The following is a 22,742-nucleotide window of genomic DNA, read 5'->3' on the forward strand; positions in this document are numbered from 1 at the left end:
ATTGCCCTGAGGCAAATCTGAAATATTTGTTAATGATGTGGTGTGTTTTGGAGAAAGAAAGTGGCAGGATGGAGGCATGTTCATGGGTAGTGAGAGGTGGATGAAGTTACCCAGTGAAACAGGATGGAAGCAAATGCCAATAAACGGAAGCCTGGCATCTCTGCCAAGTGCTTGATACCCAGCTGGAAATATGGAATTGGCCAGGGTGGCCTCCCTGGAAAGAGAAATCTCTAACAGTACAACCAGAGCCACTGGTTATGAACACACATGTTCATGGATCAGCACCATGGAAGCCTTTTCCAGAGAGGGTGAGCTCAGGCTTAGCAGAGGGAAGCCATTCCAACCTCAAGTTGTGTCCAGGTGGGTGGGAAGGAGAAAACACCCAGCTCCCACCCTTTAGAGTTACCCAAGTTACCCATCGGATCCATGGGACCCCTTTGTGATGCCACCTTGAGGGGCACCTGGACAGCCTCTCTGGGAGATCTGTTTTCCTCTAAGGTCCCCAAAGGTCTGCTTGAGGTGTCCCATGGGATCATCCCAAGTGCTCATGAGGGCAAGGGAGTCCCTCCCTGCCATGTGGTGGGATGGGGTGTGGAGCAGCAAAGCTCCCAGCAGGGTCTCTGGCAAGGAGAGTTACAGTGGGCCCGGGGCCTCCAGGTGGGGAATGAGGGGTTTTAACCATTCGTGTTTTCCCAAGATTTCTGCACAGTAAGAAAAAAGGGATTTTGGCATCTGCACACATTCCCACAAAGGGAAGCTGAGTTCTTCCAGCCAGCCTTTCCCTTGGCACTGCAGGTTAAGGTTTGTGTAGACCTGGAGAGCTGTATGACTCAGAAAAACTCAAATTAAGGAGCAGTTTGCTCCATAAATCATTGCCCTCTGGGGTTTGTGTGTCAAACCGCAGGCACGATCATGACCCAAGTTTCAGTGCATGTTTCAGTGAGCAATACTAAGCAACAACAATTTATTTAGGAGGGAAAGCAATGCAGAACACATTTCAATTTACTCTGTATCAGAAAGCCTTTTGCATTGGAAATGAAAGGGGTGTGAGGCTTTGCAGCAGGATCCAGTGGGTTTAGGAGTAAGGAGATTCCAAGCAACTTTGTAGGTTTAGAAGAAATTTTCATTGCTCTTCAATGAATGGTTCATCAACATTTCTTAGGTTCCATGGCCTGCACAAAGGAAAAAAAAATTCAGATTTTCTTTCTGCTTATATTCCCTCCCTGCTTATTCTCAGCCCATGTACGTTTTCCTCTTGGACATAAATTCTTCCCAAAATAGCTGATGTCATGTGCTGTCACACTGGGACAGATCTGTGCAATCATACCTGTGAGTAAGGAGACTGTTTCCCTATTGTTTCAGGAAAAGCAGGGAACTAAATTGATATCCCTAGATTCTGGGGTGAATGCATTCAGTCCTGAGTGAAAATAGAAGGCTGTTTTTCATATGATAATTCATTTTTACAACACTGTTGCCCTTTTTGCACACACTTGGTGGCACTCAGAGACCTCTGGTCACCCACTCAGCACAGCAGCCCAGTTTCACAAATGCCAAACCTGGATATTTCGCTTTGACACAGGATCTGTAGAGGGTCAAACAGAGCTGAGGCAGCACAAGGCTGACATCTCTGATGGTATTTTATCCTTCTTGCTGGAGCAGATCATCATGAAGGAGCACTGTGGAGCTCAATTTACTGGAGTTTCAAGAATCATAGAATAAGCTGAGTTGGAAGAGACTCACAAGGATCATTGAGCCCAACTCCTGGCCCTGCACAGAGAAACCCCAAAAACCTCACCCTGTGCCTGAGAGTGTTGTCCAAATGCTTCTTGGACAATGTGTAACACTTGAGCCAACACAAAACACTTGACTGTCCTCATGGCATAATAGCTTTTTTTTCCTTATACCTAATTTAAAGGTATTCAAGGAACACCTTGGGGTTTAGGATACAGGCAAAATATTTACTGTTTCTCTGCTAATCCCGCAGATGAGCCTTGGTGAATGCCAAACTCACGGTTTGCAGCAGGAGCGGAACCCAAAGCAACTTCCAACTTTAACCAGGTGGATGGGACATCCTCCAAAGTGGCAGCTCCCTCCTTTACAGAAAAACATTTCCCTCTGGGGCAAAGACAAACCTGCAAAAAGAACAAAACATTTCCTTCTCCCTCACTCTGCTGGGTAGGAAATTGCAGTCAAAGCTTCTCATTCATTGAGCTGCCTTTGTCACCAACACCCCACCTTGGCTACTTTGAAAGGCCGTGTGGCAGGTGAGGTTACAAAGAAGGTCCAGCACAAGCGCTGGGCTGATTGTTTAGTTCCTGACTGGCTTCTAGCAATTTTAAACAAAAGTGGTTAAAATGTGCTAGGAATTTTACTTCAGGTGTGCACAAAGTCCTTTTCTATCATCTCTTTCCCATCTTACCTGGAGAAACCTGGAGCGCCAAGAAGAGGAGAGAAAAGAGCAGGTAAAGGATCTTCATGGCTGTGGATTGGCTCTGGCACTGCTGGGAAAATGACCAAGAAAGATGTTTGAAATACAGTCCCTGGCACCTGCAGTCTTCTGAACTACACAAACACTGTGTTAATAAAAATGACTTTTATATGAACTTTATCTTCAACCTTTCAAAAATAACCAGTGAAACCCATAGGAAATCATGACTGTTGTGTGGGGCAAGATGTTTTCAGGATGTGTGATGATTAAGTTATTTTATTAGTTTGGTTACTCAGATTTCTTTTAAATTTTGCAAATAGTCCTTAGCCAGCACAGAATCATTGAATACCAGAATGGTTTGGATTGGAAGGAACCTTGAAGTTCATCCCTTTCCACCCTCCTGCCATGGGCAGGGATGCCTTCCATTAGACCAGGTTGCTTCAAGCCCCATCCCACCTGGCCTTGGACACTTCCAGGGTTGCAATTATAACTTTATTTTTAACTAAATGATTTTATCTCATAAATAAACAATATTAAGCAAAATGAAGTGATATTAGAGTCAAAATTAAAAACTTCAGGAAAAAAATGAGTTCATTTTGCAATGTTAAAATTTATCAAGAAATAACAGCTTAAATCAATTTGCTTCAAATCTTCAGTCTTGGTTTAGAGGCAGCAGTTCTACAATGGAAATGTGCAACCAAATCTGTTCCCATTTAAAAAGAAAACTTGAAAAGCAAACATATGATACCTTCATTGGAAGAGTTTAAACTAATGTTAGTCATAGCTTTATAGGGTAGAAGGGCTCTTATGGATAAGGAAGTGGTAGTTAACGTTATATATCCTGGCATTTGGAATGTTCTGATCTATCACAAATGATGTTCTCTCAAGCAAGGAAGGGAAATGAGATTGTGCTAAAATGTCCTATTGCTGCAAACAGAATTGACAGAGGGTGACCCAAAGCTGCTTCAAAATTAGTATTAGAAGTTTACACAAGTTTGTATATATTTGAAAATATCAGGAGCAATAAGGAGACAAAGTTAACAATTCTGAAAATGAAATAAGGGTCTTAATGTAAAGACATAGATTAAAATATGCTATATAAAATATATGTTATATACTATATTAAAATATATAAATATACAATTTTATACCTCTTACGTACTGCAAATATATAACCATTTAAAATATATTCAAACTATATATTTAATGGAAATATATCTATATATCTATATCTATATATATCAATATGTAGATTTCCACTGAGAGGTCACCAATTTCTTTGGAGCACAGACCTTTTCTAAAGTAAACTGACCCAACCAGATTTTTATTTTCCCTAGAGAATTTTTATTAAAGCATTCTAGGTATTAGCACATATTTGAACTAATTATTCAACATGTCCAATTTTCTGAAATCTTAGGTTTACCATTTTTAGTTGCATATAAATTAAAGTTAATAATGCAGAAGTTTGGGGGTTTTGTTTTGGGGTTGGATTTTTGAGGAAAAAGACAAAAGCTGGCATTGAAAGAAAAGAATGGAGAGGTTACCAGGTATCAGGAGAGCCCCGAAGCCAAACAAGACCTGCTCGTGGTCCCTTCCTTCCTGAGGCCTTTGGCTGTGGGACTGAGATCCTCTTTTATAAGGTGAGTCCCAAAAGAGACTGACAAGTGCTTTCTCTTCTCAGCCATGCATGGAACCAATCCAAAAACTGCTCTTTTTTTTTTCTGGTGGCACCTAATTCAACCAGAAATCAGCTTCCTGATGATAAAATATGGTTTCTTTCCGAACCTGCTGAAGCTTTTTTCTGGAAAATCCCAGGTTATTCGTGCAATACCTCTTGTGACACTCCAGTTTGTGTAAGATACGTTAACCCACCATGGTGTGTGTCAAACATCTTGGGACATAGGTCGAACTGTCCCTGCTTAGGAGCAACTTAAAACCTTGCAATACATGGCATCTGCGTGTTCCCTGCAATCCCACTTAATTTTCTCTTCCATAAATTCAGAATATAAGAACACAGAATGGACATATGGAACTAAAACAAATGTCCATTGGCTTCCTGGCCAGTGGCCACTGAAGATGCCTGAGTGAAGCAAAATGTACTGAAATAAGGGAGTACATCATGGTTCTGTCCCTGGACACCCTTCCAGCTGATGGGAAATATGTAAATTTAGGCAAATCCAGTGCCAGAGGATGTCTTTGGACCCTCAGGCTCCAAAGCTCCTGATTGAGCTTTTTTTCCCAGAACTCTGTTTGATTTTTTGGTATTTCTGTCTTCCAGAGGACCTTCAGTTGATTACACCAAAACCATACTATGCCTTAGGTTAAATTCTTGGTTGTGAGGGTGGTGAGGCCCTGGCACAGGGTGCCCAGAGAAGCTGTGGCTGCCCCTGGATCCCTGGAAGTGTCCAAGACCAGGTTGGACAGGGCTTGGAGCAGCCTGGGATAGTGGGAGGTGTCTCTGTCTACATTAGGGAGGTTGGGATGAAATGGTGTTTAAGGTCCCTTAGAATCCAAACCATTCTATGTTTCTGGGATTCTAAGATATTAAATATTTTTTCAGATCTCATTTTACTTTAAACCTCCCTTCAGCAACAAACAAATATTGTTTATGCAGTATTTTAACATGACATATGAAGTGCATCGTAATGGTTAGTGATACATTCACTAATTTGAATGATTGGTGTTTCTAATTGACCAGGACCTCTGCAAATGTCACCATGTCTTACATAAGATTTAGTATAAAATTAAACTGAAATATTTTAATTGATGACTGATTTATCAGTGATTTATTAGTGATGTAATTTTTTCTATACTTTGACATTAAGTTCTTAAGTAGAACCATAGAGTAGTTTGAGTTGCAAGGCACTTCTGAAAGGTGAATTAATCCAAGCCCTCTGCAATGAGCAAGGACCTCTTCAACTAGATCAGGTCAGCCCAGAACTATCTCAGAGCCCTGTCCAAGTGTACAGGTACAGAGAAGTGTACAGAAATTATCTATATGCATGTGAAAACATGCCTACAAACGATTTCCCTTCAAAGTATACCCTGACACAGCTTTTTATTCTCTAGATAATTTTGTATGTGAACTGTTTCTGCAAGAGAAAAAAATAATAATTGAATTTCTGGTGTGTCTGCCAACATCTGGCCATAAAACTGAAAAATGGAGGGAATAAAATTGCAGAAGCTGCAGTTGCTTCTCCTCTTGCCAAGTGTTTGTGGTTAACTTGCCAACTGTTACTGTTACCCAACCCAATTCCTCAAGGAAACAAAGGTGCATCGTTAATTTTTATTGCCTGTAAGATCCTGTGTGCAAGTCCTGTCAAGGGCTTGGCTTTAACACTGAGCATCCTTGGCAGCGTTTAATATAAATTCTACATGGTCACAGTCCCATCACTGCCATCAAAATACCTCTGCCTGGACAAGGCAGAAGGAAGGGGGAAGCAGAGGAGGGATGGAGCACCTTCGACGGAACTCAGCGAGATTTTGGGTTGTTGCTCTTACGGTGGGCAATCTTTCCATCCCCATCTGCAGCTCCCGTTCTTCTGAGAAGGGATGATCAGACACTTCCAAACATTATGATGGGGTCAGCATTTTGTTTAATAATACAGTGCTGAAGAGCTGCTGTGCTTGAAGCAGGTGGGATGTATTATAAAGGGAAATGTCTTCACAAAGAGGCTGCAAATTGTCTGGAGGAGAAATGTCTTTCACTCTTTTTAAATTAAGACGTTTGAGTAATATTACCAAGATCACCTTCCAGAGACGAAGGAGGATCTTCTCTCCATCTTAGGAGTTTGTGTCTAGCACAGAAGATGAGGCAATTAGGAGCAAAAATGAGAATCTCACACTCTGCTCCTAGTAGTTTTCTCTTGAAAAAAAGTATGGACAATATTAGGGAAGTCTTTCAGTAGTGTTACCCCTGATTAAAGTGCTTCAAACTGTACACAAAATGTATTTAATAAATCTCAAGGCTTTCATGATTATGCAGTTATCTTGAATAAATGACGAGACTAACATCTGCATTAACAAGTCTGGCTCCATCTTTTGACCTGACAGCTAATTAAAGGTACTGGGGTGCAAGGGCAGAGCCCACTCTCTTTTTTGAGAACCACGCTGTGACTGGCAGTGATGTGTGTGTGATCAAAGCTGCTTGGCACATGCCAGCTACTCCAAAGTTTCTAAAATTCAGAGAACCTCTGTAAACCAAATCAAATTTTCTAGTGAAAAATGGCAGGGGTCATCTCACCAAATTTCAGATATCCTAGAAGGAAATATCAAAGTCCAAGCTATTTTCAGTGCTCTTCCTTTATGGATAACAGAAAGAAACTGTTCTATGGATTTTTTAACAGACATTTGCAATAAGATTGTTAGAAATCAACGTAAAAGTAACAGTAGGGTTAGAAGAAACCCAGAAATGTTGCAGGAGGAGGTGTTTTGCAGGAGCCATGAGCACTAATTCTGCAGAACAACACAAGTGGCAGCTGTGTCTCTCACAGAGCCAGAGTTTGCTCTTCAGAGGGTTTTTTAAAATATGTTGTGACCTCTCCAAACCCACCCAGAAAGTCATTAGGAGTCCCCACCATCTTGGTTTGGTAGCATACTCCACTGGGCACTGTTGTGTGAATGTTTAGCAGCTGCTTCTGAGGAGGTAACAGCCAAATCACTCTGTTGAACATCCATAACTTTTGGAACTATGCTTTTTACTCTCTTTCCTTTATTTTTATGGGGTTTTTTTTTGGTTTGTGTTGCTGATATAATTCAAAATGTTCCTAGTTTTCCCTTGCATAAGATCCACCCATAAGTGAAGTTTCTCAGGTGCCTCCAGGCCTTCTGAAGGAAACATCTGGAGATATCTCAGCTTAATCTACACTGCTGGGCCATGAGGGCAGGGAAAAAGAGACAGAAGCACAGATTCCAGCCTGTATTTTGTTTCTTCCAGTGAGAAGGGAAGGTCCACTATGAAACTGCAATGACTTCTCCTTTTGGTCCTGAGGGCTCCTTATTTGTAGAACTGCAGAATGGTTTGGGTTGGAAGGGACCTTAAAAATCATCTCAACCCCCTACCAAGAGCAAGGACACCTTCCACTATCCCAGGTTGCTCCAAGCCCATCCAACCTGGCCTTGGACACTTTCAGGGATGGGGTAGCCACAGCTTCTCAGGACACCCTGTGTCTCACTGGGAGAATTTTCCCCTCCTTCCCTACAAAAGAATCACCCGGGGTTTAGCCGTATGAAATGCCACCATAACTGATTTTATTAAAGGAGAGGAAAGAAACAGTTTCCACAGTGTTGCCTGGTTCATGTCTCTGATGTTTGCTTCACTGCAAGGAAAGATTGTGGCATCTTTTCATTGCAGCAGGAACAGGTGCCACCAGGAACGATGGGATCAGGGTGATTCCCAGAAGCTGTTCAGTAGAAGCGGGAACGGTTTCCAAGGAGAATCCAGGGACTCTTCAGCTATTCCACCCCCTGCATGGTGAAGAGGAGAGAGTTTCAGGCTACCCATCTGTAGGTTTTCTGCAGAGATGTTCCCCCTATCTCGTGACTTCAGAGCAGAGGCTGCCATGGGATGTGAATTCCCCCTCTATGCCAGCAGGTTTGGGACTGGAGAAGTGAGACAGGTGGCAGGAGCTGTGCCTTTAAAATGCTGCTCTGGAGAAAAGATAATGAGGGTATGAGCCATTCCCACAGTGATCTCTGCATTTCTACTCACTTTTTGCAGCAGGAAAATCCATGGCTACAACTTCCAATCCAGTAATACGGGCGACGGCAAATTCCTGGGAAGCAGCGTCCGTTTTGGGCCACACAAGCATCATTCATCCCAGGAAACACGGGTTGTCCTGCACAGCACAAAGAGAAGACTCAATAACCATGAAAGTGAGAAAAAGTGAATACATTCTTCTTTACTCCTCTCACTCCTTACCTGCAGCCCCTTGGAGCATCACGAAGAGGACAACCAGGAGCATGTGAAGGATCCTCATGGCCACAGCTGGGATGTGAATTCCTTACCTGCACTGAGCAGAGAGCACGAGGTTGAACAACACTGGACAGAGGATTCCCTCCTGAACAGGAGATGGGGAACTACTTAAAGAATGTGCCTGGAGACACCAAAGCCAAAACCTTTGTCCACTGGATTTGGACAAAGCACACCGTGAAAACTTCCTCCTTGGAGATATTAGTAATTTCAAGGAATGCATCTCTAAAAAACCTGACCTAATTAGCACTGCTTTAAGCACAGATTCAGACTAGCATTTCCTAGAATAGCTCAAAATCTAAGTTATTCTGGGATTGTATGGCGTTTTGGTGCTGGTTTTCATTTTTGTTTCTTCTTTTAATTTTGATTTTACTGCAGTGAAAAAAAGATATCCCAGACCTCTTCAGCACCAGGCAGGTTACTCTGGTACCAGCATAGGCCCACAAATTATCCCCCTTCCACATATTGAAGTACACAAAGAGTTCAGAGAATGAGCCATCTGTAAGCCTTAGGAAAGTCTAAAAAAAGATATCTGTCTTTTTTCAATATTAATTAAGATGGCAACTCATTAAAAATGTTACTGCATTCAGGCAAGACGAGGCTCAAAATGCAAAGCTCAGCTGCTGTGCTGGCTGGGTGTCTGTTTCTGGAGGAAAACAGACATTTCTCTCTCCGATGCCTCAGGGGAAGGCTTCCAGGTCTCTGTTCCTCTTGGAGGTCAGCAAACCCAGCGTTCTCCTGGAAGCCCTGCAAGCAGCCACTCTGTGGTTCTACAGAACACATACACACAGGAGGCACTTGCTGGACTAAAGAGAAGGAAGGGGTTAATCAAAGCAGAGATTTGAGACTGATGAAAGGAAAAGAGGTTTATGAAGAGGGAGAGGTGAGAGGCTCTCCAGAACCAGGCAGAGTTACCTGTGGAGGAGGCGGAGGATCACTGCCCCTTCTGTTCTCCCGTGGGTGCACCAGAGCCAAACACGCCTATAAAGGGTTGGGGATGTGCCAATGCAGTCACGGGCCAATGAAAAAAAGTCTTTTCCAGCCTGTATTTTGTTTCTTCCAATGAGAAAGGAAGGTCCATTTTGAGACTGCTTTTACCACAGAGCCCCTGATCTTTGTGCAACCCGTCTTAGACCATCCAAGTTTGTGTAAGACACGTTAGACCACAGGGTGATGTAAAATTCCTGGAAACGAGCCATGAGTGCTCCTTCTGATCCTGAGGGCTCCTTGGTTGTAGAATCATGGAATGGTTTGGGCTGGAAGGGACCTTAAAGATCAACCAGTTCCACCCCCTGCCAAGGGGCAGAAGGCGGGGACACCTTCCACTATCCCAGGTTGCTCCATCCAGCCTGGCCTTGAACATTTCCAGGGAGATCCAGGGGCAGCCACAGCTTCTCTGGGCAACCTGTGCCAGGGCCTCACCACCCTCACAGGGAAAAATTTCCCCTCTTTCCCTAGAAAAAAATCACTGGCAATGTCATCAGCTTCCCCTGGTGATTGCTGTGGTGCTTTACAGATCTTCTGCACCAAGGAGCCAAGAGAACCAGAAACCTTGATGCCTAGGAGGGATTCCAAAATTGAGAAACGAGGAGGACAGGAATGGGCTGTGGGAATCTATGTGGATTTTAAGAAATCTCAGCTCAAATGTCCACCCTCAGGTTACCTAAATCTAGAGTTTGTTTCCAGCTGGATAAACTCCACATGGGAAAAATCATGCCTTTGCAATGCAGTCAGTGAAGCACAAATAAATATTACTGCTGCTCTAGAGGTGTAAAGCTGAATTTTTGCCCTCTGGTTCTTCAAGCAGCACTTTTATCCTCATATTTCCAGGGCTTTGGAAGCAGCTGGCAAACCCTCTGCTTGCTTGTGTCTTCCCTGAGCTGGGGGGTATCTGTGGTGGGAGAGGTACAATTCCCAGAGGGATCAGGGACAGCTCACTCCACATCGGTGTTCAAAACACCCAACAGCAGATGGGATTTCCAGGCAGGTTTTGGCCAAGTCAGGTCTGGGCAGTTTTCCACAGGGCTGTCCAAGGCCACTGGATGGACAGCAGGGCTGTTCCCACATGGATTTCATGCCAATTTTTGCCAGGTGTGGAGGTGCTGTGAGGACAAATGTTGGGCAATCGTACCAAAGGTCTGTCATCCTTCCTGTCATTTCCACAGAGGACGCTGGAGGAAGAGGATGGCAGAGAGAAGGTGAAGAATCCTCATTGCTTCAAGTGTCTGGGGACATTCCCATTGTCCCAGGTAAGCTGAGGTGACCTATGGACACACAGGGTTTAACCCAGTGGCCTTCACACCAGCACCTAGAGTGATTTAGGCTGCTCTGGGCTGTCTGAGAGCTCCTCCTGGGACTGGTGGAAAAGGGTCAGGAGAGAGGAGACCAAGCCAGGGAGAAGGGATGGGACACAGAGGCATCTCAGGTAGCACTTGTGTTAGTGTGGGCAAAGGAACTGAGACCTGGATGTTCACTGGGAACAAAGTCTGTGGTGTGCTGAGTGATAAAAAATCAACTGGGATTTAGAAGAGTCCTTCCACATGTCCATATTAACAACATTTTATATATAAATATATCTATGTTAGTGTGGATTTGCTAGGAGGGCTGTAGAGAAACAGAAGAGTAAGAAATGTCATAATAGAACAGGTCTACACTTAAATAAACAATTACTTAAATTAATATCCTGTCTATTCCTGAGTAAATCACAGGTTAGACTATCTGGATTATTCTTCTCTATTTGCATGATCTTCAGCAAAGATAAAGTATAAAAGGGTGGAATAAATAATTCAGCCTTTATTTCTCTTGGAATATTTATAGATTATATGCACAGGCATAAATATATTTTATATAAATATATTTTTATATAAATATATAAATATAAAAATATATTTTAATATAAATATATTTTAACATAAATATATTTTTATATAAATATATATATGATTGCATATGTTGTCTATATAAAAGAAGAACATGATTTTTGGGGCTCCACACAGTACCCCAGGAAAAGGGAACTGAATAAGACATTCAGCTGTCCAAATGCTTTCAGGATACAATATTAATTGATTTGCAATATTCATTCTTTAAGTGCATGTGTTTAACTGCCAAGAAACAGGTTAGATAAATGTATAACTTTTGTAATCATGAGTGGCCAAAACAATACTTAGAGTCAATAACAATATATAGGAATTAAAATAAGAGTTAAGTTATAGTATTTAAGGTATTTAAAGGAAGTTTACCATCAATCATAAGAACAAATAAATTAATCAGTTAAAGATCTTATCTAAATCCTGATATGTGAGCTTGGATCAGTTTTGTTCCACTTTGGGCAGGTGGCACATGCACAAAGTGGAAGAAACAGTAATTTTATCCTATTTTAAGCTCCTTTTCAGGAGCTTAAATCTCAATTGAGAGCTCTGTGCCTCTAAGAACTCATTTATACATTTACTATTCAGAGTGTCTTTTTCTGCCTGTTTACATTTCATCACTCAATTATTTAAGTTTTTGTGGTTTTTTTTTTTTTTTAAGAACTAAATCAAAATCCAAATAATAGAAACAAAAGCTCCTCATTATAAAGCAAATATACACATTCTTTCAATTAAATTATACAGGAATGGGATTTTAAATAGCTGTCTTTTTCTGGGGAGCCTGTTCATTGCCCAGCCACCCTCTGGGCGAAGAACTTTTCCTGATATCCAACCTAAACCTCCCCCAGCTCAGCCTCTTTCCGTTTCCTCGAGTCCTGTCCATATGATTTTGAGGGCAGTGACTGGTTGCTTGTCCATCACAGGAGTCCACAGCAGACTGCAGAACAGGGAGGGTTTTGAGTCTGGCCTGTCAGAAAACATCATTCACTCTCATATCAGTGCTGGGAATCAAAAGACAGCATTAGAATTAAGGAAAAAATCCATAAAACCCCGCTGTCAGAATAATTTCCGTACCCTTGACTGAAGAAGGCTGCTGGAGGGGAGTTGCAGCTTTAGCTCTTCATTGCCATCTTCTGGGAGAGAGCTGGGTCGGTGGATGCTCTTTGAAGTATAAGAATGCTGTTTTTTTTCCTGGTGGTATGACAATGAAAACACAACATCTGGGCTCACAGCTGCTTTCAGGGTTCGGGTTAAACCAGTGCTGCCATCACTTTCTCTGTCCAAACGCTCTGGGGGCACATATTTGACCAAAACCTTTTTATGGAGTTTCTTTCCTTTGGCCATCTGACAAGTGGCCGTGTGGAAGTGGATGTTTCCCTGGAATCTTAATTATTCCAACCTAATTATTTTCTGTAGGACAAGCAGAACACAGATGTGGTAAATTCACAAGAATGAAAGAGTGACCAGTAGGTCAAGGGAGGGCACTCTGCTCTCATGACATTCTACCTGGGGTCCCCCACATAAGGACATGGAGCTGCTGGCGAGAGTCCAGAGGAGGCCACGGAGATGTCCCAAGGGCTGGAGCTCCTCTGCTCTGGAGCCAGGCTGGGAGAGCTGGGGGTGTTCATCTGGAGAAGAGAAGGATCCAGGGAGACCTCAGAGCTCCTTCCAGTGCCTAAAGGGGCTCCAAGAGAGCTGGAGAGGGACTTGGGACAAGGGCTGGAGGGACAGGACACAGGGAATGGCTTCCCACTGCCAGAGGGCAGGGATGGATGGGATATTGGGAAGGAATTCTTGCCTGTGAGGGTGGTGAGGCCCTGGCACAACTTGCCCAGAGAAGCTGTGGCTGGCCCTGGATCCCTGCAAGTGACCAAGGCCAGGCTGGACAGGGCTTGGATCAACCTGGGATAGTGGAAGGTGTCCCTGCCCATGGCAGGGGGTGGGACTGGATGAGCTTTAAGGTCCCTTCCAGCCCAAACCATTCTGGGGTTCTATGAACACAGAGGGGTCTCACCTGGCTCTCACACAGGAGAATCATTGCAAAATCTGGGCTTCCCTAATTCAGCTGCTGTGGGGCTGTGGAGGCATCTCCAGGCTCCAGAGACAGCCCTGCAGCATTAGGTCCCCCCTGGATCCCAGCCTGTGTGTCCCAGGCCACCGTTTCCCACCAGCCACGAGGGATCGATGTGTCGGGCACACACCAGGGCGGTGCGAGGCGCTTTTGGGAAGAGCCAGCTCATGTTCCAGGGAAAGGGGAGGGAGTTCATGAGCGGTCACCGTCCCCCATCCTCTGCTGGGAAGTGACATTTCGGCTGCTGGGAATTGGTGTGACAAGTCCATGTCCTTGGCCAGCTGGTCTGTGGCAGCTCTGTCATCCACAGAATATATAAAACCAGTTGTTTGGGGGTGAGGCATCACTCTGGGAAGATACCCCTGGAGAAGAACCAGGTAGGACACGCTGACCCCTCTCCTCAGGTCCTTTTGAGTGAGATGAAGGTGTAATTTCCACAATAGTTTCAACCAAAGAGGAGAAAACCACGTAATTTTAATAATATTTTCTGCTTCTCTATAAAGAAATTTATCATCCGAGACGTATAATATTGCAGCTTAATTAAATACTCATGAGCATCTGAAATGGTCAGTGCTTGGTATTTCATTAATGCATTTGGCTGATTATTAAAGTCAATGATGGTGATTCTTAATTTTTAAATTAGTTTGTATTATTTTCCAAAGGTAGCTGGAATATGCAGCAAGAAATTATAGTGAAGAGACAATTCAGGGCTGCCAGGAGGGATAGATGGCTTCTTAGATTTTCTGCAGAGACATTTCAAGGACTTACTATTGGCTCCTAAGCTGCAAAAATGATGATTACTTGAATAATTAAAGGTTCTGAGTGTTTATTTTCAGAGAAATTGGAAAGGTTTAAGTTATTTACACCTATCTGAAAGAAAATACGTGATAATTAAATAAAATGGACATTTTAGTCATTAAGTGATTTGCTGTGAGCATGAAGTACCACGCTGTATGGACTGCCAGGAAGGAAGCTGACTCCATCCCAGCCAGACCAAGCAGAGTTGCTCAAATAAAATAAAATAAATAATAAATAAGTAAATAAAAATTCTAAATGGAAATAACCATGATTTTGTGGCTGTGTTGCTTAAAAGTAAAAAAAGGAACCTATGGAAAGATGGCTTATATTATGTGACTTAGATAAAATTTTGAGGAAGTTAATTAAATTTCTTATATTTAAAAAAAAAAATTACCATTCAGGATGAATTGGATTCAAATATAGGAGGCTTCACTGGAGGTGGTGTATGCTGTCACTGCAGTTGAGGGCTAAAAACCAGCAAAAATAATCAAATTCTTTTAAATTTTATAGTCATAAATACATTTTCTCTATTTTATGCAGTGTGCTTTCAAATTTATCTTTCCTTAAAAATGGTTATTTCTATAGATTCACTCTGGAACTTTTACTCTGTTACATAAATGCCAATTTTTATTTTAAAATTGCAGCTTATTTGTCATTAATAGTGTTTGTGCTGGGTGATGACAAATGCAGGTTAAATGTGTGACTTCTTTCTGATTCTTTTCTTAGCATCTGTTGTATTTGGTGGCACTGAATTCAGCCATGAAGATCTTTTCCCTTTTCTTTGCTGTTCTGCTCTTAATGCTCCAGGGCACTTCAGGTAAGAGCTAAATAAAATCTAAGGAAATGCAGAGGGAAATGGTGAGCATGGAAAAAAAGTAGAAATAGGAAGAGAAATAAAACCAGAAAGAATAGAAATGGGAATGGGAATGAGAATGGGAATGGGAATGGGAATAGGAATAAGAATAGGAATAGGAATAGGAATGGGAATGGGAATGGGAATGGGAATAGGAATAGGAATAGGAATAGGAATAGGAATAGGAATAGAAGTAGAAATAGAAATATAGAAATAGAAATATAGAAATAGAAATAGAAATATAGAAATAGAAATATAGAAATAGAAATAGAAATAGAAATAGAAATAGAAATAGAAATAGAAATAGAAATAGAAATAGAAATTTAAAAGGGGTTTAGTCCCTTTTGCCCATGGCCAAAGTCCTGCCAGTGTGTTGGGCACAATTTACCAGTGAACAGACACCAACTGGACCCATTGGATGCACTGAACCCTCCCAGTCTGGAAGAAAAGGGAATTGAGTGGTGTGGAAGAGGCCAGCCTGCAGGAAAACTTCCACACTGCTGCCATGCTGTGACCTGGATTGTTCTTAGTCTTCTGTGGGAAGGAAAATCACAATTCTGGGTTGTTGATTTTTTAAAATTCTGCCCAGGTTTCCTGCGTGCCCCCAACACCGAGGTGCAGTGCAGACAGGCTGGGGGAGTCTGTTCCAGTGACCGCTGCCCCCCACCCCACACGAGACCCTTCGGGCACTGCCAGCAGGGAATTCCCTGCTGTAGGACCGTGGTGAGTCAGGGATGTGATGGATCACACACCCACAAAAGGGCTTGGGTTGGAAGGGACCTTTCAAGGTCATCTATTCCACCCCCGTTATCACGGACACCTTCAACAAGATCCAGTTGCTCCAAGCCCTGTCCAACCTGGCCTTGAATATTTCCAGGGATTTCTTGGGGTTTATTACTCATTTATTACTCATTTTCGTACATCCAGTCTGCCCTTCAGAGGCAAAACTGTTCCAGCACAAGCAGGCAAGGAGCAGAGACTGCACACTCAGATACAGCATTTCCTGAGGATTTCCTCACTGCTTCCCTCTGTAGCATTAATGATGCAGCTCAAGTGCCTTGTGGGAAAGATCACAGTGAAACCTCTTTGGCAGAGACTGTGAATTAGCCAGAAATGAACTCTTCTTGCTGCTGTTCCCATTAGCTGGTTCAAGCTGCTCATGATGAGTAGCCCTGGCTTCAAAGGACACATCTCGATGTCCACACTGTCCTGAGACCTGGGATTTTTGGGTCAGATTCATGGGAAACCTCCATATTTCACCTCACAAAGGCTGCCTGCTCTCATAGTTGGAAGAGCAGCATGAAAGTCATGCTCTTCTTCCAGGTTTTTTTACTCCAGTTCCATAAATCTCCTCTTCCAGACAAACCAAAATATTTGATGAACCTGGTCTAGTAAACGGTCTCCCTGCCCACGGCAGGAGGTTGGAACTAGATGGTCTTTAAGGTCCCTTCAAATCAAAACCATTCTATAATTCTATGAATAATTTATTCTTTTCCCCCTCAAATTCCTTACTGTAATCCTAAAATTCACCCCATGTCTTTATTCCAATGCAAAACTGCAGCAACAAATATCCCCAAATATTTACACTCAGCCTCCACTGATTCTAACATTTCATTTTCTGGTGTTTTTTTTTATTTTTTGGCTGCAAAGTGCTGGAGACACTTTTATTTTTGGAGGCTCTTACTTAAACTTTGTTCAATATTGGTAGCAAGAGATGTTAGAAACAAAACATGAGCAGCAGAAATTCCTTTCTATACCAGAGATTCCAAGATGGGTAGGAGGCTTCAGGTACAGAGACTGGTCAATTCATTAAGTAAAAATAGAAATTAAGTAAAATTAATTAATGTATTTAATTTACTTAAAATTTATTAAAGTAAAATCTATTAAGTAAAATAGAAAAGCAATTTATTATTAAAATTCAGCAGCGGCAGGACTGTGAATATCCTGGCAAGCACTGAAGAGTTGGATCCAGGAATCAGCCCTTGGTGCTCATTCAATCCCTTCTGTGCATTTTATTTAAATCCTTTCCTGGTTGTAAGCACAAAATCTGAAAGTTTCTTCCCTTTTTTTTTTTTGCAGTATGATTAGTGACCACTGACATCTCAGATGGGCTAAGCAGAGCTTCTGGCAATTCAAGGGATGCATCATCCCACTGGAAAATCTGGAATTCTAAGCGGAAAACATGCATTTGACACATACAGGCACACACCACAACATGAACAACAGAAAGAGAGCAAACCCCTCCACAAACAGCCTTAATGACCTGAAGAAACTCCAAAGCAATTCCTGAACCACCCAGAAAAGACCAATATTTCTCATTTTTTACAAATTTTTGTTGTTGGAATCATATTGTGTTAACCAACACCTATCCAAGAGAGGTCACCACCATGCAGGAATGTGTGCCCATGAGAAGATGCAGAACAAGTTCTTCCTTTGGCCCTCAGAACAGCTATTCTCTACTTTATTTTCCTTTTAGCAATAATGTGAATAACCTTGGAAAAAAAGGTCCCAGGGCACACTGAATGCTCAGCTCCAGTGTTTGTATTTCACAGGTTACACATCTCAATAAATTGTAGGAAACTTGTCCTGGGAGACTTGTATTTGATCCTTATTCCTGCGAGGTATGACCTCCTTATCCCTGTGAGGAATTGTCTTGCTGTGTGTTTTTGCTGGAGGGTGTCACTTGGAGTCAGTGTGAGATGTGTCTTGTGGTAAACCTATCTGAGAAAAGGGCAGGAAAAGAAACCCATGGGGTGACAGGAATATGGCCTGGTCCTATTCATTACTAATTTGGTCAGGAATAACTTCAAGGCCAAGCTGGATGGGGCTTGAAGAAACGTGGGATAGTGGAAGGTGTCCCTGCCCATGGCTGAGTGGGAACTGGATGAGCTTTAAAATCCCTTCCCACCCAAACCATTCCATGATTCTGTGATTCTCCAAACCCACTGTGATTAGGCTGGTGGGAAGCTGGCACAAACTGGTCATGTTGAGCTCCTGTGGAAGTCCTGAAACCATCCAGCAGCTCATGGCATGGAGAACTTGGACACTTTGAGTCACCCCTCATCTCAAATCCTTGTGGCCTTTGCATTAGGGATGTTAGGGACGGGGAAGGGAAGGAGGGGATGAGTCTTGGTGATGAGAATCCAGCCTGATGGATGCACAGCCCACTGCCTCCAGACTGAGCAGTGCAGGGAAAAACAGTTTAGCCAGTTTAGGAACCAGAGAAATAAAATTCCATGGACATGATACTGGTCTACACTAAACAGGGGCAGCAGGAGCAGAATCACATGAATGTGCTGAGGCAGTTTCAAGCCATAAAGAAGTTGGCCTTCTGCCATGCTGGGGTTTCTCTGTATTCCAAATATTTCAGGTTGGGCTTGCAGATGCAGCCCTAGGAGAGGAGCAGAGGACTGAGCCTGTCTCCTGAATCCCAGCCCTGGGCTGGAATGGCAGCTGGAATGGGCCCTAGTGCTTTTCCGATTATTAACGTAAACATTGCCACACAAATCTCTGAACCACAGGATGGTTTAACAGGACTTAATGACACATGGACTTAATATAGTTAAATAAAATTCATTTACAGGCTGATTTTTATAGACAGTAAGAACAAAAAAACCATCCTGACATACATGAGGAAGTATCAACAACATGGTTTTACAAGAACTTGCTTTTATTAGAATTGAAACTGCAAATATCTTTATTGGACAAGAACTCCTCCTCAGATGTTCTTGTGCTCCTGAGGGCCTCCACCCCCATGGGAAAGGCTCCCCAGGGCACTGAGAACAGGATCCATCGATGTCAAAAGATGGGAGACGCCTCAGATATCCAGAGCTCTTGTCTGAGTGGTCAGTGAGGTATCAGATTTAGGAGCTGGGGGTCCTGCAGAGAAAAGTCAGGTGCTTAGCTCATCCACCAAACTAATTAATTATACTTTGACACCTCAGACTGCTGGAGACATCAGGGTAAAGAGGAGGAGACGTGAGGGTAAAGACAACTGGAGGCCCTTGTGAGCTGGACCTGTGTTTCTGGCCATAAGACAATCCAGATAAAATGTAGGATGTGTCTTCCACCTCTCAGCACCCACCACAGCTACTCAAGTGTGGCTGCTGATGGCCCAGAATACCAGGGACACCTTCCACTATCCCAGGTTGCTCCAAGCCCCATCCAACCTGGCCTTGGACACTTCCAGGGATGGAGCAGCCACAGCTTCTCTGGGCACCCTGTGCCAGGCTTCACCACTCTCACAGGGAAGAATTTCTTCCTAACATCCAGTCCAAATCTACTCAGATTGAAGCCATTGCCCCTTGTCCTGTCACTCTTGTAAACAGTCTTTCTCTGGAATATTTGAACACCACAAGGCTCCACCTTTTTTTTCCCCACTGACAAACCCCAGCAATTAGCAGGTAATTTTTGGAGGTTGTAGGGGGCTGGAGAAGGGGCTCTGATGCCAAAAGGATCAAAAAGCCCAGTAATTCTCTTTGCTCTTGGTGCAGCAGCATTTCCCTGGAGGAATTCCTCTTACCATTTGCAGCATCTTAGCTTCCCACCACGGCAGGTCCCGATTTCAACCAGAGGAGCAGAGCATGGCACGAAGGAGCAGGAGCCCCGGCTCTGCCGGCATGCGAGGGTGTCAGCGGCTTCCTGGCTGTAAGCTGCAAGAAAACAGGGAAAATTCATGTTTGTTTGTCATGGCAGAGGACTGGAGAGTTGAGTCATCAGATCTACCTGGCACTCTGCATAGTTTTTTGTCATCAAGTTGGATTGTATCCCTAATTTGAAAGGCATCACAGCTTTATTCTAAATCAGGTCTAGCACATCTCAACCACTTTGTCACAGTGCTTCTCGAGTCCTTTCTTCTAGTCACATATTATTCAAGAATTACATGTTTTTGATGTCACTCAGCTGATTTTAAAGCCATCCTTAGATCTTGGTCCCTTTTGCTCCTAAATTGAAAAGACCATAAAGTCATGGGCCTTTATGTAAGCTTTATGAAGAGGTGGAAGATAACTTGTGGCCCTTTCCCAGAGACTCTACTGGAATTGTACCAGCCCTGCAGCTGTGTCAGGGATCTTTTGACATAAAGAATACATTTTCTGATGCATGAAGTAGGAAAAGCCCAAGAAAGCAATCCCAAAACATGTAGTACAGGCTTTGTCTCAATGTTTCTACATTTCTTCTTTGAGTAGACAGACATTTGATGGTCTAGGAAAGTAGGTACAAATCTGAGACTACTGCAAATCAAATTGAGACAACTTCAGCTACTCCAAAGACCTCCAAATAGCCTGGAGTGATACATGTGCTCCAAACCCACTTAATGCACGTGGATAATATGGAGTTCATGCAAAAACTGACAGTCAGGATTACATTTTTCCCAAAAATAGATGAGGTCTCCTAATCTAGAATACACAGTCAGGACGTGTGGGTGAGAATGTGAGAAGAGAAAGCTCTCATGTTGCAGGGTTACATCTTTAGTGTTATTCCAAGAATTGCCTCAATAACCTGTTCAGGTTGGAAAAGCCCTCCAAGACCATCGAGTCCAACCATCCCCAGCACTGCCAAGGCCGCACCTGACCCATGTCCCCAAGTGCCACATTCACAGGGCTCTTTAATCCCTCCAGGGATGGGGACTCCAGCACTGCCCTGGGCAGCTGTGCCAGGGCTGGACAACCCTTTTGGTGAAGAAATTATTCCTAATATCCAGTCTAAACCTCTCCAGGTACAACTTGAGGCCATTTTCTCTCATCCAGTCCCTGTTCCCTGGGAGCAGAGCCCGATTCCACCCCGGCTGCCCCCTCCTGTCAGGGAGTTGTGCAGAGCCACAAGGTCCCTCCTGAGCCTCCTTTTCTCCAGGCTGAGCCCCTTTCCCAGCTCCCTCAGCTGCTCCTGCTGCTCCAGCCCCTTCCCCAGCTCCGTTCCCTTCCCTGGACATGCTCCAGCCCCTCCAGGTATCTCCTGTCAGGAGGGTCCCAGAGCTGCTCCCAGCACTGGAGGTGCCCCAGCAGGACCAGCACAGGGGATGGGCACTGCTCTTGTCCTGCTTGGTGACCCCAGAGCTGGCACAGCCCAGCTGCCACTGGCCCCTTGCCCACCTGGGCACACCTGGCTCATGTCCAGCCGCTGTCACCAGCACCCCCAGGGCTTTTTCCAGCTTTCCAGGTTCTCTTCCCCAGCCTGTGGAGCTGCAGGGGTTGGTGTGACTGGCACTAGGCCTTGTTGAACCTCACACAAGAGGCCTCAGCCCATGGATGCAGCCCGTCCAGACCCCTCTGCAGAGCCTTCCTGCCCTCCAGCAGATCAACACTGCTGCCCAACTTGGTGTCACCTGCAAATTTGCTGAGGTTACCCTCAATCCCCTCATCGGGATCATTCACGAAGATGTCAAATAGGCCCAGCACCAGTACCGAGCCCTGGGGAACACCACTGGTGACCAGTCCCAGCTGGATGTAACCCCATTCCACACCCCTCTCTGGGCCTGGCCATTCTGACAGTTTTTAACCCAAAGAACAGTGCACCCATCCAAGCCAGGAGCAGCCAGTTTATCCAGGAGAACACTGTGAGAAACGGTGTCAGGGCTTTACCAAAATCCAGCTAGATACCTAATCCACTAAATGGGACACCTTGTCATAGAGGAGATCAAGCTGGTCAAGCAGGATCAGCTTTTCGTGAACCAATGCTGGCTGTGCCTAATCCCCTGGGTGTTCTGTACATGCCACGTGAAGGCACTCGAGATGAGCTGCTCCAAAACCTTCCCTGGCACCAAGGTCAATACAGGAGCATCCTTATTTTCCCATCTTGTCATCATATGCTGGAAAGAAACCATCAGTACAGCTTTGAAGGACCTTGACTGAATAGCTTGAGAATTAGGACCATGACCAGGGAAGGGGAATTCTCATATGAAATTTCAGGAGCACAGAGGTAATCTGACCCTCAGCACTGGGATCTAATGAATTTTTCTGCATCTGCACCCTTTCAGCCTCCATCTCATCTCTCTTCAGCCTTACCTGGAGCAGCCTGGAAGAGGAAGCAGAGAACAGCGACGAGGAAGAAAAGGATTTTCATGGCTGGCAGCTGGCAGCAAGGTAGCTTTCGCAGGGATGGAGACAACACCAGTGTGAACAGAAGCTGTCCGAGACCGAGCACAGGCGGTGCCTCTGCTTATAAAGGCTCTGGGACAGAACAAAGTGGGCGGAGGAGTGGCTGCTTGGAGAACAGAGAGTTCATTGCCCTGTTCCCATGGAGATTGGTGATGTAGGGAGATGTTGCAACCTCCCACGTTAGAAGATGCCTGACCTGAGCCATGACCATGCCTTGCCGGCTGACCTGAGCAGCCAAACCACCCCATGCCAGCTGGTGGGCTGCGCCCGGGGAGGACACAGGATTGGAGCAGGAGGGAGGTGGGTTCCTGGGATCTGCAGGGCTGGAAACCATGCAGAACTGATGGTGCCCCGTGGCTCTTGGCCATGGTCTTGTGACAGGCTTTCCTCCCCCACAGCCACCAGGCAGGGTGAGCAAAGGAGAAAACTCCTCCTTGGAGACAAGAGCAGGGAGTGACAGGGCAAGGGGCAATGGCTTCAAGCTGCAAAAGAACAGGTTTTGATGAGGTATTTGGAAAAACGTGTTCCTTGTGAGGGAAGTGAGACAATGAAACAGGGTACCCAGAGAAGCTGTGGCTGCCCCATCCCTGGAAATGCTCAAGGACAGGTTGGACAGGGCCTGGAACAACCTGGGATAGTGCAAAATATTCCTACCTAGGC

The 22,742-nt window shown here is 44.2% G+C and overlaps 3 protein-coding genes across 5 annotated transcripts; 1 reads left to right on the plus strand and 2 right to left on the minus strand.

Annotated features, from left to right (window-relative positions):
* Positions 1 to 934: 934 nt before the first annotated feature.
* LOC138107441 (gallinacin-2) lies at positions 935 to 4,051 on the minus strand. 2 transcript variants are annotated; one of them, XM_069008663.1, is made up of 4 exons: positions 3,973 to 4,051; positions 2,420 to 2,498; positions 2,012 to 2,132; positions 935 to 1,172 (listed from the first exon to the last, which is right to left on the minus strand). In XM_069008663.1, the coding sequence occupies exons 2-4, from the start codon at positions 2,475 to 2,477 to the stop codon at positions 1,124 to 1,126; spliced, it is 228 nt and encodes a 75-aa protein (XP_068864764.1). In that variant the 5' UTR covers positions 2,478 to 2,498; positions 3,973 to 4,051; the 3' UTR covers positions 935 to 1,123. The 2 variants fall into 2 exon arrangements, with proteins under 2 accessions (XP_068864764.1, XP_068864763.1); XM_069008662.1 differs by having other exon boundaries at positions 2,420 to 2,501; positions 3,973 to 4,039.
* Positions 4,052 to 10,498: 6,447 nt separating this feature from the next.
* Positions 10,499 to 17,572, plus strand: LOC138108747 (gallinacin-8-like). The gene is made up of 4 exons (XM_069011818.1): positions 10,499 to 10,648; positions 14,862 to 14,952; positions 15,578 to 15,711; positions 17,068 to 17,572. The coding sequence occupies exons 1-4, from the start codon at positions 10,514 to 10,516 to the stop codon at positions 17,074 to 17,076; spliced, it is 369 nt and encodes a 122-aa protein (XP_068867919.1). The 5' UTR covers positions 10,499 to 10,513; the 3' UTR covers positions 17,077 to 17,572.
* Positions 17,573 to 18,640: 1,068 nt separating this feature from the next.
* On the minus strand, positions 18,641 to 22,133 carry LOC138108748 (gallinacin-9-like). 2 transcript variants are annotated; one of them, XM_069011819.1, is made up of 3 exons: positions 21,990 to 22,133; positions 19,511 to 19,640; positions 18,641 to 18,867 (listed from the first exon to the last, which is right to left on the minus strand). In XM_069011819.1, the coding sequence occupies exons 1-3, from the start codon at positions 22,045 to 22,047 to the stop codon at positions 18,852 to 18,854; spliced, it is 204 nt and encodes a 67-aa protein (XP_068867920.1). In that variant the 5' UTR covers positions 22,048 to 22,133; the 3' UTR covers positions 18,641 to 18,851. The 2 variants fall into 2 exon arrangements, with proteins under 2 accessions (XP_068867920.1, XP_068867921.1); XM_069011820.1 differs by lacking the exon at positions 18,641 to 18,867 and having other exon boundaries at positions 19,507 to 19,640.
* Between the last annotated feature and the right edge of the window lie 609 nt (positions 22,134 to 22,742).

The sequence above is a fragment of the Aphelocoma coerulescens genome, chromosome 3 (assembly GCF_041296385.1).
Source record: "Aphelocoma coerulescens isolate FSJ_1873_10779 chromosome 3, UR_Acoe_1.0, whole genome shotgun sequence".
Lineage (NCBI taxonomy): Eukaryota > Metazoa > Chordata > Aves > Passeriformes > Corvidae > Aphelocoma > Aphelocoma coerulescens.

Coding starts and splice junctions, on each gene's coding strand:
- LOC138107441 (XM_069008663.1), bottom strand. CDS start 2,477: ATGAAGATCCTTTACCTGCTCTTTTCTCTCCTCTTCTTGGCGCTCCAG. Junction 2,133..2,419: donor GGCGCTCCAGGTTTCTCCAG/GTAAGATGGGAA, acceptor TTCTTTTTGCAG/GTTTGTCTTTGCCCCAGAGG. Junction 1,173..2,011: donor TTCCGCTCCTGCTGCAAACC/GTGAGTTTGGCA, acceptor TCCTTTGTGCAG/GCCATGGAACCTAAGAAATG.
- LOC138108748 (XM_069011819.1), bottom strand. CDS start 22,047: ATGAAAATCCTTTTCTTCCTCGTCGCTGTTCTCTGCTTCCTCTTCCAG. Junction 19,641..21,989: donor CCTCTTCCAGGCTGCTCCAG/GTAAGGCTGAAG, acceptor GTTTTCTTGCAG/CTTACAGCCAGGAAGCCGCT.
- LOC138108747 (XM_069011818.1), top strand. CDS start 10,514: ATGTTGGGCAATCGTACCAAAGGTCTGTCATCCTTCCTGTCATTTCCA. Junction 10,649..14,861: donor GGACATTCCCATTGTCCCAG/GTAAGCTGAGGT, acceptor TTCTTTTCTTAG/CATCTGTTGTATTTGGTGGC. Junction 14,953..15,577: donor AATGCTCCAGGGCACTTCAG/GTAAGAGCTAAA, acceptor AATTCTGCCCAG/GTTTCCTGCGTGCCCCCAAC.